At 52.3% G+C, this 19,086-nt stretch overlaps 1 protein-coding gene across 1 annotated transcript; it reads right to left on the bottom strand.

The window, feature by feature from the left end:
* Positions 1–47: 47 nt before the first annotated feature.
* On the bottom strand, positions 48–19,057 carry Pdzd7 (PDZ domain containing 7). The gene is given in 18 exon segments (XM_041661293.1): positions 48–137; positions 139–402; positions 792–892; positions 1,120–1,710; positions 2,148–2,219; positions 2,372–2,463; positions 2,586–2,677; positions 5,038–5,213; positions 5,619–5,669; positions 7,467–7,664; positions 8,151–8,546; positions 8,861–8,921; positions 9,945–10,092; positions 10,334–10,510; positions 11,122–11,296; positions 11,493–11,633; positions 17,933–18,328; positions 18,912–19,057. Coding segments are annotated over 17 exon segments (3,051 nt in total). The 5' UTR covers positions 18,159–18,328; positions 18,912–19,057.
* Positions 19,058–19,086: the final 29 nt, after the last annotated feature.

The raw sequence follows: 19,086 nt of genomic DNA, 5'->3' as shown, positions 1-19,086 counted from the left end.
GGGCCTGGGTATTGCAGGAAACCTGGAGGCAGCAGTAATTCTCAGGGTCAGTGGGAAGGGTCATGGGAACCCTTAAGAGGGGAGAGTTTGGAGGTGCTGTGAGGAGCCTGAAGGGCTGGGCTGGGAGTCTGCTGTAGTTTGCCCAGCCTCAGGGGGTGGCAGCTGGGCTGGGGTATTGTCGAGGGGTTTGTGGGCAGAGGAATTGTCAGCGGGAAGGCTCTGGTCCTTGAAGGCTAATGAAGCAGAGGATAAGGGCAGCAGGCCAGGCCCAGGGACCCTGACCACAAGCTCCATAGGCTCCCGAGCCTTGTTTCTGTACGCTCTGCGGATGGTGTCCACAGCACGTTGGTGGGTCACCTGCTCCAGACTCTCTCCATCCACTGCCACCAGCTCGAAGCCAGCCTAGCGTGGAGATAGAAGAGTCAGCCTCCCACCATCCCCTCCTACCCACCACCCAACCTGAAGGCAGTGGCCTTTCACCTCTGCCAGCTAGGACACTCCTCTCCCATCTGGATGCTGGGGATGGACAATAGAACTTTTGTGCTTGGAGCCGTTGGGGGCAGGGTGGGGCACAGACAATGGCCCTTTGTCCCTTGGGACTTGAGGTGGAACAGGATGGGCCATTCTCAGGCCCAGGCTAGCGTGAGGGGATGGATTCTTCTCTAGGCCTGGCCTGACCCCTCTGCCCCCAAGCCAACTCCTACGACCTGGTCTGAACATGCCTGGCTGGAAGACAAGAACAACCCTGTACCCTTCAGTCTGGGCCTAGCGAGGCTTGGTGCTGCACCCACCTGCAGGGCCCCGCAGAGGAACGCAGCACCTCCTGGGAAGATCTTCTCTATCTTCACCATGGGCTGCACCTTGGACTCGATACCCCCAGAGATGCTGATGCCTGGGGAGGGTACAGAGCACAGAGTGGCAGCCTTACCCCAAACTTTGAGCTCCCAGGGAGTCCCATCCTCTAAATCAGCCTTGACTTCTTCCTGCCTCTGGGCTCTGTCTCAAGTCTCAACCTTAGAACCTAGATTCCCAGCTACATACCTTCGTGCTCAGATTTCTTTCCTGGTCCCCCAACTTCCTTCATACCCACCCTGCTTACCTGGTGCCACCCTGACTCACCCAAAGACTGCTTCATCTTAGATAGCGTGACTGTCCTCAGCTCTCCAGTGGAGGCTTTCCTGGTAGTCTCCTCGGCCATCCCATTAACTCCATTCTCCAAGGGCCCTTGCCTGGCTTCCACTTTGGTCTCCTGCCCGCCCAGAGGTCGTGGAAGCGAGGGCCTTGCCTTCCGAGGCCTGTGGTATCGCCCGTTGGCTGTGGTGGCAGTGGTGATGGGCGCTGGGGATGGGGAGCTCCTGCGCCCAGGGGACTTGCCTCGACCCCGGCTCCGGCTGCGACTGCGGCTTTGGGCTGGGGTCTGGCTCTGGTTCTGCTGAACCTCCTCTTTGCTTGGGGGTTCTGTCAGTAACCAGTTAGGCCTGGGAGGCCGGGGAGCCACAGGAGGAGGCTGGGGAGGGGGTGTACATGCACTGCGGCCAGGAGAGAAGGCATCGACTGGTACATCTTGTAGAGGGGGGATTCCTTTATGGTGGTGGCGAGGGGCAGAGGCACTGAGAGAGACCTTAAGGCCCCCCAGCCTCTCCCGGATCTCGCCATGGTCGTCCTCTGAGCAGTCATTCACTGGCAGCAAGTAGAAGCCTCCACGGCTGTCTGGGGAACAGGGTCAAGGTTAACTTGCTCTTCTTAACTATCAGTTCCAAGATACCTTCCCAGACCCTCCCTGGTCCTCCTTTCTGCAGTCTGTGGGGTTCCCGGGTGTGTGTAAACAAGGCCTGGATTTGCTCAGGTCCATTGTAAAGTGTCCATGATAAGCGACACTACTCTCTGGGGGCAGGTGGACAGACGCGACCTATTGCTAATAGTGTCCTAGCACGTTGTATCGTAATACACTTTAGCATAGCCAAGAAACCTGATTTAAAAGTGTGTGATCTTCAAGTGCTCTCAACGCTGATGAGGATGGCCTGGAGAAAGCCCTTTCCCTCCTACTGCGGTGATACTGCTCGGGGGCAAGGATGGAAGGCCTGCTCTCCCTGTTCCAATGTCCCCAGGGTTGTCCCATTTCCCCAGGTTATGGGACTCTGACTGACCAGGCACAGGGGTGATGAGGTGACGCTTGGGTGGCGTGTCTTGCCTGGTTGGTCTCAAAGCAGAAGGCCGAACTGGTCGGAGGGGACAACAGGTCAGAGGCCGGGCACTCCTGCCAGGCTCCGAGATGGCCATGCCAATGGGCTCAGCAGCATCAAGCGCCCCTCCCCCCAGCCCCGACTGGAGCTCAGAAGTCGGAAGTCCAAGTCCTGCCCCAGCTGCTGACCTGCCCTGCTCTTGAGAGCCTCAAAAGCCTCCAACTCCACAGGCATCACCATGCTATCAAAGCGGCCGAGGTCCGTGGATGCCACCACACTCCTGAGGAAGGCAGGGATGTGGGGTAAGCAGGGCTCGGTTCTGGAGGTGTGGGCATGGAGGAGCTTCAACCCTGGGGTCACTGGGACTTCTTGCCCCTTCCCTTCCCTCAAGCCCCACCCAACCTGATGTCCCTCAGCAGCAGCAGCTTCTCCGGCCTGTCCAGGATGGCCAGCAGGGGGCGCACCAGGTCCTCCACGCCACCTTCATGGACATACTGTGTATAGAAAGAAACACCACGGCTTAGATAGCAGCAGCAACTACTGAGCTGAATGCAGTGAAACAGGGTGCACGGGGACGCTGGGGCCCATCTAGCCATCCTCACTCTAAGATAGGTTCACCCTGTCCAAGGTTCATAAGATGTTAAGTCAGTGACTGTGAATTCCTGTGACGATCAGCACCAGATCTGCAACAAATACCAACAGCAATCATGGCGTCTGGACAGGCAACTTTCTAAACCTTTTACATACAGTCTCTTATTTAGTGCCCACTCTGAGATGATTGCTGTTTTACAGAGGGAGGAACTGAGACTTGGGAGAATTTGCTCAGAGCCGTGCAGATAAGGAAATAGGACGAAAGGCTGGAACCCAAGACATCCAGCTCTTGCTTGCTCTGATGCGGGGAAATAATGTGTAGTGAATAGATTTTCCCTCTACCCTCTCACCCGGGCAGAAGAAACGGGAACCCAACACTAGGCTGTGGTTTTGGCTGTCCACCCTTTGTTCGGAGCTGGAATGGTGATCTTGGGGAGCGGGTGGCTCCACAGACAGCCTCTCTAGTCAATAACCTTCTGCCTGGCACCGCCTGGATGCCACCAGCCCGGATGCCACACCCCATGGATTCTAGAAAACTGAATACTGGGAGCCAAGTCACTTGGGCAGCACACTGCCCCCTGGTGGTGAAAGGGAGACAGCTCCAGAGAGACCCAAGGATAGTTACCTCGTATGGGCATAGACACAGAAATAGCAGGCGCTGTGGTCATCTGAGTGAATCATCAATGAATATTTAGGGATAAATAAAAAAGTGTGTGTGTGTCTACACACACGGTTACAGGGACTCAACAATACGCTGCCATGTGCGTGCCTGTCCCTAAAGGCCACAAGCATGAATTCAGCGTCTACTGTTAGACCTCGGGTGGCAAAGGAAGCACAAGGATAAGACCCTTTCCCAGAGCCTCCGGGACTCAAGTGGCAACAGGGACAGATAAGCCTCATTCAGCAGTAGCTGTAAACCACTGCCGTGGGGCAATGAGAGCTTCAGAGAAGGGTGAAGGGTCAGAGTGAGCCTCGGAAGCAGTGATTCTTCCAGACTAGATGCCCCGAGCAACATGGAAGTTGGAGAGGAGAGTGTGCTAAGGATGTAGAACACCGAGTAAGCAGAGGTTGACTGTGGTGTTGACGAAGACCTTCCTATAGGGCTGCCTGGGCTGAGCTCTATGTCAGGAGCACTCCTAAACTATGCAGCTTATAATTTATAACAGCTGTGTGGTGACCCAGGAACGCTGGGGGTAAGGGTTGGGGTGACACACTGTGGAAGTCCTAGAAGGTGGGAGAAAGTAATTTGTACTCAATTCTGCCTCATAAGGGAACTGTAAAGCAGTAGGAAAGGTAGCTTGTAATTCCAGGCCTGGTGAATGCGGAAGGATGGCTCAGACAGGTTCGGGGCTGCACACGGTAGTCACCGGGGAATGTTGCCTATCTTTCAGCCCTGGGCTCCATTTCAGAAGGTTTAGGGTGGGGGAATTACTGTGGGTGTGGATTGTATGTAGAGCCTACAGGGTAAAGGGTGTCATGGTGAAATGAAGTCCTGGTTTGAAGAGGGCTGGAGGAATGGAGGAATAAGGAAAAGTGCTGGCCAAAGATACAGATGCAGGGCCCCTCCTAGTGGTCACAGTTCAGCATTGCAAGCTCTCACGAAGCCCACTTAATGTATGGAACTGAGAGTGGATTTTAGCCCAGAGCCCTTGACAGGAACCTCCATCAGCATTTCTGTTGTAAACCAGGCCTTAGTAATGTGTGAGCAACCCTACCTTAGGCTTCGAGTGAAACTACGTGGGCACATACATAATACGTGTTAGGCACAAACAAATGCCTGCAGGCAGGCCAACACACACTAGCTACCCCATAGCCATGTCAATGTATACATCACAATACACATACAGCCCCGAAATAGTTGAGAGAAAGGAAACAAGAGTGTAGGTCTTGGGGGAAGGTTGTGGCAGAAGGCCAACCTACTGGCTGCCCCAGGCATAGAAGGGGAGATGGGGGACAAGACTTAGGGTGAGAGAGGACACAGCCAGTTGCCTGCAGTTTTCTCCCCTCCTACTATCTTCCCCTGACATCACCTGTCCTCCTCATCACCTCAGAGATGTCACCTCCTCTGAGAGGCCTTCCCAGATCTCCTGGGTTGCCCGTGGCTGTCCTTCACAGTGCTCTGCATGTCTGGTCACTACGGGGATTTAGATTCTAATTAATGTCTGTCTTTCCTTCCTGTCTGGGAGCTCCCAGAAACAAGGCCAGGTGCTGGTCAGTGGACAGTGGCCTGGAATGAGGGCCTGAGTTTTGGGCAGAGGGTTACCCGGGAGCAGTGGCGAGTGACCGCTAGTACTTCATCGTCTGTCAGCAGTCGCCGGGCCAGGTCCTGAATGAGGGGCCGTCGACTTTCCCAGGCCTGCACCTGCTCATCCACATTGGGCAGCTGGCCAGAGGGGCTTCCAGACCTGGCAGAGAGCAGGGCCCGGCCCCTCTCCCGATCTATAGGGTAGGAGTACGAGGGTGTGATCAAGGTGACAGAGCTGTTAGGTTAAGACAGAGTTTCTCTTGGCAGGGGTGAGGCACCCTGGACAGAATTCCCCTGTGCCCTGCTCCCCAACATGGCTTTTCCTATCAAACCGCCATCAGTAAAGAGCAAACTCCAGGGTCTCCTTCACTCTCATCCCCATCTGTCCCGCCCCTGAAGTACAGACAGGCTCCCTCACCCCCAAATCCTTTTGAAGGGTCCCATCTCTTCCCCCTATCTTTTCTAGTAAGCCAACCAAGTCCTCTGTCTGACTCCACAGGCTCGGCTCTAAATGAGCTTAGGTCAAAGCCAATAAGCTGGTCCTAGCTTGCATCCCCACCTGCTGCTTTACCACGGGGACCTCGGGATATTGGATTTACCACGTCTCAATCTCCAGGTGACAAACTTCTGCACAGGTCCCACACTCCCTGCTATAAAGAAGAAGAAGATTCAGTTCAATTGGAATAAGAGTTTCCATTGAAAGTCGTCAGGGTGGGGACAAGTGCTTTTGTGGGCCTTGCAGGTCATGACCAGTTAGGGACTTCATTCATAGGCCATGGGGGTGGGGCTTAGCGAAGGTTGTGGAGCAGAGGAGGAGGCGGTGTGAACACTATGTGTGGTGAGTTGTTTGGAAATGAATGAAGACCCCCAAGGACAGAGCTTGGTGGTACCTACCTTCCAGAGAAGACAGAGGAAGAAGGAGGAGCCTTGTTAACAGAGAGAGGATGGGCCAGAAAGGTGGGCAAAGAACCACGAGGAAACAACAACCTGGGAACTGTGAGAAGGCAGCGGTGAGGAAAGGGGCTGGCTCAGCCTTGGCTTGGAGAAATGTCTCCTCTACAGGACTGTCACCTGAGGCCTCTGGACACTCTGTTCTAAGGTAGAGAAGCAGCATCCACCTTCTCATCCTCTGCTTGCTTCTAACTACTCAATGTTCACTCCTGCTTCTGGAAGCAGTACCCTGCTCATCTCCTGGGTAAACCCCTCCGATCTCAGCCCATGCATTCTGGCTAGGCACATGGCCCAGGCTGAACAGCAAAATCACATGTCTGCCAGGTCCAGGAGCTCCTGTCCTGTTTTTCTGCTTATATCACAGTGGTTTTCTCAGCATGACAGATGACATCAGGAGGCAGTGAAAACCCTGACTGACCCCGTTAGCTGGAACTGTTGAAAAATCTTTCTGTAGGCCAGGTATGGTGGCACATGTCTTTAATCCCAGCACTTGGGAGCCAGAGACAGGTGGGTCTCTGTGAGTTTGAGGCCAGCCTGGTCTACAGAGCGAGTTCCAGGACAGGTTCCAAAGGTACAGAGAAACCTTCTCTTGAAAAATTAAAAAAACAAAAAACAAAACAAAACAAAACAAAACACCAAAAAAAAAAAAAAACCCCATAAGCCCAAACAACAAAATTCCCGGCCCCCAGGGTTGCTAAGGGACAGTGGCCATCTTACCCTCAAGTTGGCAAAGCCTCCTAAGGTGGAGGCACATGCCTGAGGGAGATTGCTGGTATTGTTCCTTCAGATGGGCTAAAGTCAGTAGCAGAGCTTAGAGGCACTCTTTAAAGCTGGCAGGACTCGAGTTTCTGTCCCAAGCAATTGTGAGTTTTGTTTCATCCATACCAGGGGCAATTGTGAGTTTTATTTCATCCATACTGGGTCTGGTCTGTGAGCCTCAACAGGGTTGACTAGCTTCTTGTGAGGGTCCTTAAACAAACCCTACCTGTGGCTGGGGCTGGAACCCAATGGCAAATTGCTTGCCTAGCATGCCTGGGGCCCAAAGGTTCAATCATCACGACTAACGGGGTGGGGACAGTGTCTCAGCCTGAGTCCCTTCCATCTGAGCCCTGATTGAGACCTCAGGGATAGTTCTAGAACTGGTTTGGGCCTGTGGAGCTCTGGAAGGAGGGTGCAAAGCCAGGGGCCCTAGCAAAGGTGCCTTCCGTTGCCAGCACCACGAAAAGCACATGGCTCTGTACTGAGCTCAGTCACTTCCTGCTGTGCCTTGAGTTTGTCACTTCACCTTTCTGAAAAGATGGAAGATGACAGTGGCCACTCCATTTTCAGAGCACCTTCTAAGAGCTAGACAAAGGGCTGGCTTACATTCATTCATTCTCTGATTTTCTATATGTCCAAAGAAACAAGTTTTGATCCTTCCATTTTACTTGGGAGGGTGAGTGACAGAGTAGGGTGGGATTTCAACCTAGAACTGCCAGATGGAGTCCAGCACCTACCTTTCTCCAGGTCCAGGCGAGGGCGGACTTTGGCGGGGCTTCTGCTGTCCAGTGTCCAGGCCTCTCTGTGCCCGTCCCCTGCTGGCCGCCCCTGCCGCCCTCCCTTGAAGAAGAGGTTCATCAGTGTCTTGGAGCGCTGCAAGGCCCCCTTCTCCCCAGGGGACCCTGACTTCTCCTTCTTCCGCTGTTTCTTCTCCTCTGTAGATATGAGGGAGCCCCCGGGGGGGCTGGAGGGTGGGCAGAAGAGAAGGAGGGCACAGAGGGATAGAAAAGGGCAGAGAGAGGAAGAGGAGGCAGACAGGGTCTGCTGCCATTCCAGAGTGGGGTCTTCTTCCTGCCTTCCACCTCTCCCCTACCACACAGCTCCAGGGATATAGGGAATCTGGCAAGTGTCTGTAACTAAACAGTTCTGGGCATCCCAGGCTGGAGAAATTGAAGTTATGATTGGTTTGGGGCCCAGAGCTTTTCAATTTGGGAGCTGGAACTGAGGGTGGGTTTGGGGCCCAGACCTGTTTATAAAATGAAGCCTAGAGCAGGACCAGAGAATATTCTGGGTATAGACCTGGGACCTGACCTTAGGCCCTGGGATTTTGGGCAAAGGCAGCTTTGGGATTGCTCCTTGGTGTTGAGACGGGCTTTGCTGGGACTAGGGACTATGGGAAAAGTGGCGCCCTACCAACATACCCCACAGTGTCAGGTGGCTCTGAGACCGTGTGATGGGAGGCCTGGGTCGGCTGAGGGCCAGCAGCAGAGCAGTCTTGGGCGACTCCGAAAGTGCAGAATCAAGGCGTCGGGTAGAAGAGGGACCATCAGAGCGGATAGCCGTGTCCCTGAGGATGACGGTTGGCCGGACGCTGCACCAAGTTTCCACATGGCTGCCCATATCGGGCTCAGTCTGCATGGCTGTGTCTGCCCGTCCCCAGCCTGGGCCACAGCCACTGGGCTCCTCGGGCCCCAGACAGACATCCATGCGGTCAGAGGGCAGTGAGCCTGAGCTGCAGGGGGCACTGGAGGCATAGGAGGAGATGCTGGAACCACTCTCCGAGGCTGGGGACAGCTGCTGCAGTACCCCGTTGCTCACTGCAAGGGAGAGGAAGCGAGGTCGCTCAGGTATCTGCTTCCTTCCTGGGGTTCCAGCCATGCTCACACACAACCCTTGGCTTTGGGGTGGGTCAGAGATGCCAGCTGCTCAGATTGTCATTTACATCGCAGAGCCCTGGGAAAGTCACTTCCTTCCTCACCCACGGGCACCTGAGGCCTGGAAGATCCTAGCACTGAGTTTGGAGATCCTCTGGCTTCAAGAAGGTCCCGAGGGCATCTTGGTCCCTTTCCCCAGCACTCCAAGGAGCTCAGCCCCACCCTTGGGCTCTTCCCTTTCGTCTCTCGGGACTTACATCTGTCCAGCCAGCAGTACTCAGAAACCATCTCTTTGTAGGCAGGGTACCGGCCGGTCTCCTGGAGAAGACATGGCAGGCATCGAAGGGGCAGGTGAGGAGTCAGGAGGAATGGGTGGGCACAGGAGTGAGCTTGGCAGCGCCATTCCCCTGCATGGCTCTGTTCTTCTTTGACTGTCGCTGCCTTGGTGACTGTCCCCTTGCCTTGATTACAAGGCCCTTCCTTAATTATCCCACTCCCCTTCTGCTAACTTCCTTCCAGTATTGTCAAAATCCGACGGTCACTGTCCCCCAGGAGCAGAGAAACCTTGTTGGTCTACCCTGCTCTCTGTGCTGCCCAGCACCTGACCTCATAGATGCTCAAAAACAGCATTGAACAGCTAGGCAGGGTGACTCATACTTGGAATTCTAGTGCTTGGGAACCCGAGAAAGGATAGCCTTTCTTTGGGCCAGCTGTGGCTACATAGGAAAACCTAGCCTGGGCTACATAGTGAAATTCTCCCAAACCAAAAACAACACATGCACACGGAGGCACAGCGTTAAGAAATGAATTGGGGAAGAGCCGGAGTTAGGAAGAAGGTTCCAGGTACTTAGAAAAGGGAAGATGGCAGAATAGAGGTCGGGGGCTAGTCAATGATGCGCTGAATGAAGCTGGGTGACAAGCCAGGGAAAGAGAGGGGGACCGTGGGGAAGAGTGAGTCACCACTCCTGTGCGCACAGATAGAGGAAGACCTTAATTAGGTGTGACAGTCACATGAATAATGAAACCAACCACCTCCTAGAACGCCCGTCTCTGCTATAGCCCTGTGCCCAGGGATCCCCACAACCCAGGTCTTGCACACAGTGATAGCCCCTATCCCATTCATTAGTCCATCATCTTGAGGCCTCCCCCATGCCGAAGGGGAGAAATATGGGAAGCCAGACCACAGCTAGGCCAGGCGACTGACCAGCTTGTGTAACAATTGACTGCTGCCTCTTTGGAGTTGACACTGTGGCAGGGAAGGGGTCCTGTTAAGAACTAGGATGTTCTGAGAAGTTCCAGCCATTGTCTGACCTCCCCCTGCTCCCACATCGTCTGGCCCACCTTGATGGTCAACATTATGTGCGTTTGGCCCTTCAGCACCTCCACGGCCTGGCTGTGGCTGATGTCATCGAACCTGACACCGTTGGCCGCCAGGACCTGGTCCCCCACTTTGATGCCGTTCTCCTCGGCCAGCCCACCATGGTCCACTCTGGAGACAGATGGGTGTGGCTTGATAAGACCCTGACCTGCCTCCCTCCCCCTTGGGTATGGGGGCTCCCACCTACATCCCTTGGGCCTCTTCTGATTGACAACACCCTCTCCCCGGGCCCTATTCTGAAGGGGCCCCCCTTTGGACAGTAGTTGGCTGAGCCTCATGTGTTGACCCATGCCCAAACTCCACTTCCAGCCACAGTCCCATACCCAGGGGTTCCATTCTGCCCAACACTCACTTAGACACATAGATGCCCAGACCAAACTCCTTGCCCCCGCGGATGTTGAAGCCTAGGCAGAAGTCATCGGAGGTCGTGTAGAGGTGGACGATACGGCGCGCACCGTCTTCTGAGCTGCTGTCCGATGGTGTTGAACTGCACTTCTCCACCACCAGCCGCCGGTTCGCTACATCCACCCTGCCGCAAGCAACACAAGAGGCCCCATCCCAGGTCTTCCAGGAACATCTAGTCTAAATGCCATGGCAACTGACCAGGAAAGGGATGGTTTCCTTGTTGGGCGTGGAATATAGGTTTCATCAAACCTATGAAATCACACCCCTCCTTCTCTATCTAGTAACTGTGATATGTGGAGGCCCATGTCCCTTTTCTGTTTTTTTTTTTTTTTATTTTAGATTGTTTATTTGTTGGTTATTGGTTGGTTGTATAGTGTTCTGTCTGCATGTATCCCTGCTCACCAGAAGAGGGCACCAGATCTTATTACAGATGGCTGTGAGACACCATGTGGTTGCTGGGAATTGAACTTAGGTCCTCTGGAAGAGCAGCCAGTGCTCTCAACCTCTGAGCCATCTCTCCAGCCCCGTCTGTTTTGTTTTTAATGCTGTGGATGGAGTCCAAAGCATGCCTGACTATGCCGAGCATCTCCTTTACCACCAGCTCTGCCCTCCGCCAGCCCCAGAGCCCAACTTCTGCTCCTTACAAGTCCCCATGGGGAGATATCCAGAGGGGCACAGGGCTGGGTCAGGGGAGACGTGGGGCGGGGGGTCTGAGCCAGGCCGGGTGCCGCTCACCATGTGGTCTTCTCCTTGGAGAACTTGATGCCAGGCACACGGCCCATGCGCCGCACCATCATGTGCAGGCAGTTGCTGCTGGTCAGCAGCCTCACAGCACTGCTCATGGTGGTGCTCTCCAGGCTCAGACCGTTCACCTCCGTGATCTTGTCCCCCACACACAGGCCAGCCCGCTCTACACGGGGGCAGGAAAGGGGAGTCGTCAAAGTGGGCGCCACAAGTCTGTTGACACTAGGCTGTGTCCCCTAATCCACTCAGCAGGAGTGGACTCTACCTCCCATGGTTTCCTTTCCTTGGCTACCCAGCTTCTGCTACCTACTGAAGAGGGGGCATATCCCAAGCCATGCTCCCCCTAGGGGCCCCCTGCTCACCTGCACTGCTCCCCTCCTCCACCTTGCTGACAAAGATGCCCAGGCCATGCTCGGAGCCGCCTCTCACACTGAAACCCAGCCTTCCAGAGGAGCTCTTCTCCACCCGAACTGCATGGATGACGTCACTCTCGTCACTGTTGGCTGTGAGGATAACCACACAGGTATGACCTCTATGTTAAATTCCAGCAACTGAGCATCTGGGGTGCCTACTTGGTGTCTGCAAAGGTTAGGCTTCTGTGCAGAGCCAACCAGATGATTCACAGGGCCCTAAATGGAGATGGTGTCCTCTCTGGGTAATTCTGAGACCACAGGCCACTCACTGACAGTGCAGGAACAGGTGAGAACAGCTTGAGCTCCAACTTCAAACAGCTGTGGAGCTGTCTGTAGACATCCTTAGATGCTCAGAGTAACTTAAGGGCAGAACCAAGCTTGCCCAGGGCCGTTAGACAGGGACAGATTTTCTTTTCTGGGACAGATAGTTAAGTAAAGCTTTCCATCTGGAGGCATGAAGGCCGAAACTTGGTAAATCTCTGGCTGGGACCTTATGGAAGAACTGCTGGGGAGGCCTCTACTATCTCAGAGACTCGGATTCCAAGGGCAGAGTTCTAGGGACTACACAGCTACCTGAGGATGGAGCCTCTAGGACAACATGCTGCAGGATCTCCCTAGAGCCCAGAGCAGGGCCCAGGGAAGAGGCAGAGGGGATGATGGTTCCATAGAGAAGTGAGATGGGAGAGATTTGGGCAGTGAAAAGAGGAGGTCACGTGTGAGGCTCAGAGGCCAACCTTCAAGACACCTGCTGGGTGAGAATTGACTAGTGCTAGGCAAGCTGGTACCAGATAAGAAGGGAAGAGGGGATATTATTTTTCCTTCAGGCAAGGTTTACTCCAGAAGTGTTTGAGAGGGAGAAAACACACACATGCACGCGCACACACTCACACATACAGACACACACACACTTCAATCTGATTTATCAGGTTTCAATGTACGGCCAGGACAAATGGGGCTGAAATCTCCAAGGACAGTCTGGACAGGGCTGTTTTAGAACAAAGCCAGGAATGCTGGGGCTTCCTAACCAACTGTCATTACACAGTTCTCAGGCCCCATTAGCCTTATTGAAAAAGCCTTTAGCTCCCTGCCCACAGTTCACTTTCTCCTCCATGTCCCCTTGGGGACCCCTATTCCCTGGGCCATTGGGATGTCACATCTGAGCTTTGTTTTAGTTTTTAATTATTCAAGACAGAGCCTTACTCTGGCTGTCCTGGAATTTACTTTGTGGACCAGGCTGGCCTCAAACTCACAGAGATCCATTTGCTTCTGCCTTCGGAGTGCTGAATGCTGGGACTGAAGGTGTGCACCACTGTTCCCTGCTGCATCTCAGCTTTGAACACAGCGGTGTGGGTTCTCTAAGGACAGAGTGTCCTGTCCCTCATCTGCCCTGACTAGGCCACTCACCCTCCCTCCTAGCCATCAGCTTGTTTTCCATTCCTATTCAGGAATTGAATGTACTATATCAGCTATTCCTGTCTGTTTCACAGGGACTCTAGACTGTCTCTGTCCTTGTTCGGCCCTTCATGTCTTCCTCTGCCACCTCTGAGGGCTCTCTCCTTCATCAGTGGGCTCCAGCCATTCTGATGGCTTTTTTTGCCATTTTTTTAATATTTATTTATTTATGACGTATACAGTTTTCTGACTACATGCATACATGCTTGCATGCCAGAAGAGAGCATCAGATCTCACTGTAGATCTCTTGTTGGAAACTCTCACTAGTTGGAAACTCAGGACCTCTTGAAGAACAGGCAATGCTCTTAACCTCTGAGCCATCTCTCCAGCCTCCACTCTGGCTTTTTTTTTTTTTTTTTTTTTTTTTTTTGTCTCATATGAGCTAGAAATGGTCTCCTCCTGTAATAGTTTTAAAATACTTTGACTTTGGTGTGTGTGTCGGGGGGGGGGTGGTTTCTTTCCTCATCCCCTCTCATCTTAGACATCACTTTCTCTGAGAAGCTTGGACCAGAACATGAGTCTCAGTGGCAGACCCTGTATCAGTGGAAAACTTGTTAAAATGAGAGTCCTGGAGGGCTCCCTGGCAGACTCGTAGCCCTGAGAGTGGGGAGCCAGGCCTTGTCATTTTGAGACAGTTTTACTGTAGGCCATGTTGACCTTAAAGAGGCGACTGCAAACACTGGAATGGTGAGTTGGCACCACCACAATGGCTGTAGTTTTTGTTTGTTTGGGTTTTGTTTTAAATTTAAAAGCTAGGCACAGCAGCCCAGACATAAAATCTTATCACCTAGAAGCCTGAAGCCTGTGGATGGGGAATTCACGGTTAGCTCTAGGAAACTTTGTCTCCAAAGCAAACAAGCCAGTGTAGCTCCCCTCTCCTCTAAGCTCAGTACTCTGAAACTGAGGTAGGATTGAAGCCGGTCTGGTCTACATGCCAGGCAATACCAGACAGTGAGAATCTACCTTTAAAAGAAACAACAGCAAGGGGCTGGAGAGATGGCTTAGAGGTTAAGATGGCTGCTCATGTAGAGGTCTTGAGTTCAATTCCTAGCACCCACAGGTGGCTCACAAACATCTATATTGGGATCTGAGGCATACATGCAGATAGAGCACCCATATACAATAAATAAAATAAAAAAGAAAAGAAACAACAGTGAGCTGGGCAGTGGTGGCTCACACCTTTAATTCCAGTACACAGGAGGCAGGAGTAGATGGATCTCTGAACATCTGAGACCAGCCTGGCCTACAAAATGTGTTCCAGGACATCCAGGGCTGTCACACAGAAAAACCCTGTTTCAAAAAAACTGAACCAAAGCAATAACAACAAAACAAAACAAAACAAAACAACAACAACAACAAAACAAAACACCCCAAACCAAAACTGATGGAGGAGTTAATTTCATTGGTTAATAAAGAAACTGCCTTGGCCCATTTGATAGGTCAGCCCTTAGGTGGGTGGAGTAGACAGAACAGAATGCTGGGAAGAAGGGAAGTGAGGTCAGATGCCATGGAGCCAGATGCGATGAAGCTCCAGCCCAAAATGGACATACACTAGAATCTTCCTGGTAAGCTACCACCTCATGGTGCTACACAGATTACTAAATATGGGTTAAGCAAGATATGAGAGTTAGCCAAGAAAAGGCTAGATATAATGGGCCAGGCAGTGTTTATATGAATACAATTTCTGTGTTGTTATTTTGGGGCATAAGCTAGCCAGGAGGCCAGGAGCTGGGTGGCAGGAATGCAGCCCACAGCTCCTTTCTACACACAAAAAAAAAAAACAATAAAAGTTTTTTTAAAAAAAGCAAAGTAGGGGCTGGAGAGATGGCTCAGCGGTTAAGAGCATTGCCTGCTCTTCCAAAGGTCCTGAGTTCAATTCCCAGCAACCACATGGTGGCTCACAACCATCTGTAATGAGATCTGGCGCCCTCTTCTGGCCTGCAGGCACACATGGAAGCAGAATATTGTATACATAATAAATAAATATTTAAAAAAAAAAGCAAAGTAAAACAGCTAAACCACTCACTCCACAGCTTAAATCTTGGATGTCAATAAAATAAAACATAAAAATCCAGCCATGCCTTTCATCCCAGCACATGGGAGGCAGAACAGACACACCTCTGGGTTTGAGGCCAATATGGTCTACACTGTGAGTTCTAGGACAGCCAGGGTTACACAGAGAAAATTCTGAATGTCTCTAATCTGAGGTTTTAAACTCCCTACTCCCCCCCTCTTTCTCTCCCTTTTCCCTTCCTTTTCCCTCCCTCCTTCTTCTCTGCACCTCCCCCCCCCCCCCACTTTATGAGTATGATGCTTGGGACCTTGCACATGCTTGGCAAGTGTTCTACCATTGCATATATATTGGTTTTTCATGACAAGGTTTCTATGTAGCTTTGGCTGTCCTGGAACTAACTCTGTAGATCAGGCTGACCTGGAACCCATAGAGATCTGCAGGCCTCTGCCTCTTGAGTGTTGGGATTAAAGGTGTGTGCCACCATGCCTGGCTTGACAGATAAATAAATATCTTAAAAAATAATTATAGGCTGGGCAGTAGTGGTACACACCTTTAATCCCAGCACTCAGGAGGCAGAGGCAGGAGGATCTCTGAGTCAAAGGCCAACCTAGTCTACAGAGTGAGTTCCAGGACAGCTAGAACTAAACAGAGAAACTCTGCCTTGAGAAACCAAAAAAAAAAAGATATTTAGTTATGAATTTTATGTATAGGAGTGCTCTTTCTGCATGTAGACAGAAGAGGGGCTCTGATCCCATTATAGATGGTTGTGAGCCACCATGTAGGTGCTGGGAATTGAACTCAGTACTCTGCCAGTACTCTTTTTTTTATATATTTATTTATTATGTATACAATATTCTGTTTGCGTGTATGTCTCCAGGCCAGAAGAGGGCACCAGACCTCATTACAGATGGTTGTGAGCCACCATGTGGTTGCTGGGAATTGAACTCAGGACCTTTGGAAGAGCAGGCAATGCTCTTAACCACTGAGCCATCTCTCCAGCCCGTCTGCCAGTACTCTTAACTGCTGAACCATCTCCTCAATCATCCCCCATCAATCTTTTTAAAAATTATTTATTTACTTAGCATGTGTCTATGCACCCGCACATGTGCAAGTCATGGCCCATGTGTGGAAGTCAGAGGACTACTTTTAAAATCAGTTCTTTAGGGGGCTGGAGAGATGGCTCAGAGGTTAAGAGCACTGGCTGCTCTTCCAGAGGTCCTGAGTTCAATTCCCAGCAACCACATGGTGGCTCACAACCACCTGTACTGAGATCTGGTGCCCTCCTCTGGCATGTGGGCATACATCGAGGCAGAATGTTGCATACATAATAAATAAATAAATCTTTAAAAAAAAATCAGTTCTTTAGTACGATGTGGGTCCTGGGCATTAAGCTCGGGTCATCAGGCTTGGCAGCAGGTGCCCTTACCCATGGAGCCGTCTCACCAGCGCCCCCATCTGTCTTCTAGTAAGCTCTCCCAGGCAATTCTAGCCTACCCTAAAGTTTTAGGAACATTCTCATGTCTATTGGTCACCATAATTTTTCCTTCAGAATATTTTTTATCTTGCATCTTACTGTTATTTGTGATTTGTTTACTGTCTTTCAGAAGTCTGCAAGCTTAATCATGGGACTTTGTAGTTCTTTCCCACCAATATGTCCCTAGTATATTGCACAGTGCATAGTTATCTGATAAATATTTTGGGGGAAATAAACAGATGTGCGAATGAACCATAGAAATGAACGAACAATCTAGGAAAGGAAAAAGGGCTGTTTAGAAAGGGTCATGACTCCTGCCTTTTCGCTCCTCTGGGGACTTCTGCTTCCTGGTCAGAATGTCAGTGGTGACTTCAGCAGTGTGGGTGCCTGAGGACCGGACCTACGGTGGTCAATGAGTGTGCCATCCGTAACCTGGGCAGCACACCCCACCCCTGCCCAGCTGCCTTTGTAAGGGGACAGAGAGTGCTAGCTCCATCAGAGGAAACACCAGGCCTGAAAAGTCTGCTCTGGGATCCAGCCAGGGGAGCTGTGCTGGCTAAGAAAGAGGAGAAGAGTTGGAGATATTTATCTGGTCCTGCCCATGGAGAGCCCCGTCCCACAGGGCCTTGCTCCCCTCCTGGCATTCAAGGCTCTCTCTTGCTCGCAGGCTCTTTGCTGCCTCACATCTGTCATGGTCGCCCAAGCTCTCAGCCCATCACGCTTCATGCTTTCCCCTTCCGAGTCGTGTGGGGGATGACACAGCCCCCACCAGCTGTTCTTGTTGCTGTGCCTCTAAGTTTGACTACGCTGCACATTCCTGAAAGGTGAAAACTGAGCTGCTTTTCTCTAGGTCCCCTGCAGGACCTAACCAGGAAAGATCAGAATTGGCATGCAACATCGTAGTGCCAGGCAGCCGTACACAACCATTCTCTCCTAAGGTCCCAGCTCTGGGGTACACTTCCTGACTCTCAGCCCTCCTGTTGGTCCCCCCTCCCTTTTTCTGAACATATGATGCTGTGTCTTGGCCCCGTCCCGCATACCCTGAAGCCTGGCCACTGACTCTCCAGCACTGACTGATCCAGTAACGAGCTGGTGACATAATTGATTGACTGGTGGAAGATCTCCTCCATCCTGCCCACTCCCTGCGGTACATACAGATGGGTCAGAAGAAAGACAGAGTTCAAGGGATAGAGGGGCTAACTCCCAGGGCTAACATATATCTTTTCCTTACAAAATAGTTCCATCTCCCACTGCTGATCTTTCTATAGCCCTGAAGCCTGAAAATGTTGGCTGGAGGAGAGACAGGGTAAATGAAAGCTGATCCCCTTCCCTAAGTCTCCCACCTCTTGAATTCCCCTAACCATACTGGCTCTCACCAGCCCACATCCTGATTGGTCCTGGCTGTCCTCAGAACTCCCCATCAAAGCCATTCTTGGGCCCCACACCCACCTTCAATGGGGGAGTTGATGAGGATGACTCGGCCCATGGGTGATGAGGCTCGGATTCCGCGGGGGGGCCCATTCAGCAGGCGCTGTTGCTTCCTCAGCAAGTATCGTGTTGCTGTGGCACCCGAGTCGCTGCCCAGATGGCCTCGGGAGGAGAGGGAGCTCAGAGAGCCAGAGCTCAGTTCTCCTAGACCCGATGGGTCAAAGCCCACTGTGAAACCACGTGCCATGGTGGTGAGGCTGGGGCATTGCCCTACAGATCCACACGGAGTCTGCTCGTCCTCCGAAGGTTGGCTGTTGGCGTTCCAAGCTCCATGAACGTCCTCTGTAGGGCTGGAGTCTCAGTGAGGAGGATGGGAGCTCTCGCTCTCAGTGTTTCTTAGAAGTGTGGCTTTCAAATCTGGGTTTGGGGGAGAGGCATGAGTGCTGTGGTCTTAGTACTCCATATTTCAGCGGGCCTTGAACATCCTGCCTTCTCATTACGTGGACCCCTCACCACCCTGGAGCCAGAGGAAATCTGCCCAGTTCAGAACCATCTTAGATTATGGAAACTTTTTCTACAAGGCCACTGGGAAGCTCTCTTTCAGCCCTCTTTGCTGCTCTCAACTGAATCTCAACCTCATCTCCAGTCCTCCAGAGAGTAGAGATGGGATTACAGCAGGCTCTTGAACTTTAAAAAGGGCGAGAAAAATGGGTCTCAAGACAGTTTATTGCAGCATCTTTCCTGTGTATGTGTGTATGGGTAGGGGCTGGACTTCAGGACCTGGGACAGCTGCAGCCGAGCTTGCCCCCACCGCCACCCCCAAGTGACTGCTAGGCTCCATGCTGCAGTTGTGGAACTAAAGCCACCGCAACCCTCTATCCCATGACTGGGCGATCAGCTAGTGCCAAACCAGGGGCCGTGTCCTCCAGAGCATCTCTGTGGCCCCCTTCCCTCCCCGTGGGCCCTCTGGCCCGCTACCTCTAGGATTCGACCCCCTCACCTGGTCGCTTTCGCAGATGCCTGCTTCACCCGCAGGCGGTCTTGAGACACTGAACCAGCTAAGGACCCCGCCCACGCTCGGTGCGACTGCGGGAATAAGGCTGGTCTGCACGGTCCTGGGATCCCATTGGCTGCCGAGAACGCCAGTCGTTCTTTCCTGGCACCTTTGGGAGCCA

The sequence above is a fragment of the Microtus oregoni genome, unplaced genomic scaffold, assembly GCF_018167655.1.
Source record: "Microtus oregoni isolate MIOR12 unplaced genomic scaffold, Mior012 000012F_ref0000307, whole genome shotgun sequence".
Taxonomy (NCBI): domain Eukaryota; kingdom Metazoa; phylum Chordata; class Mammalia; order Rodentia; family Cricetidae; genus Microtus; species Microtus oregoni.
This window is presented reverse-complemented; position numbering and strand designations above follow the sequence as displayed.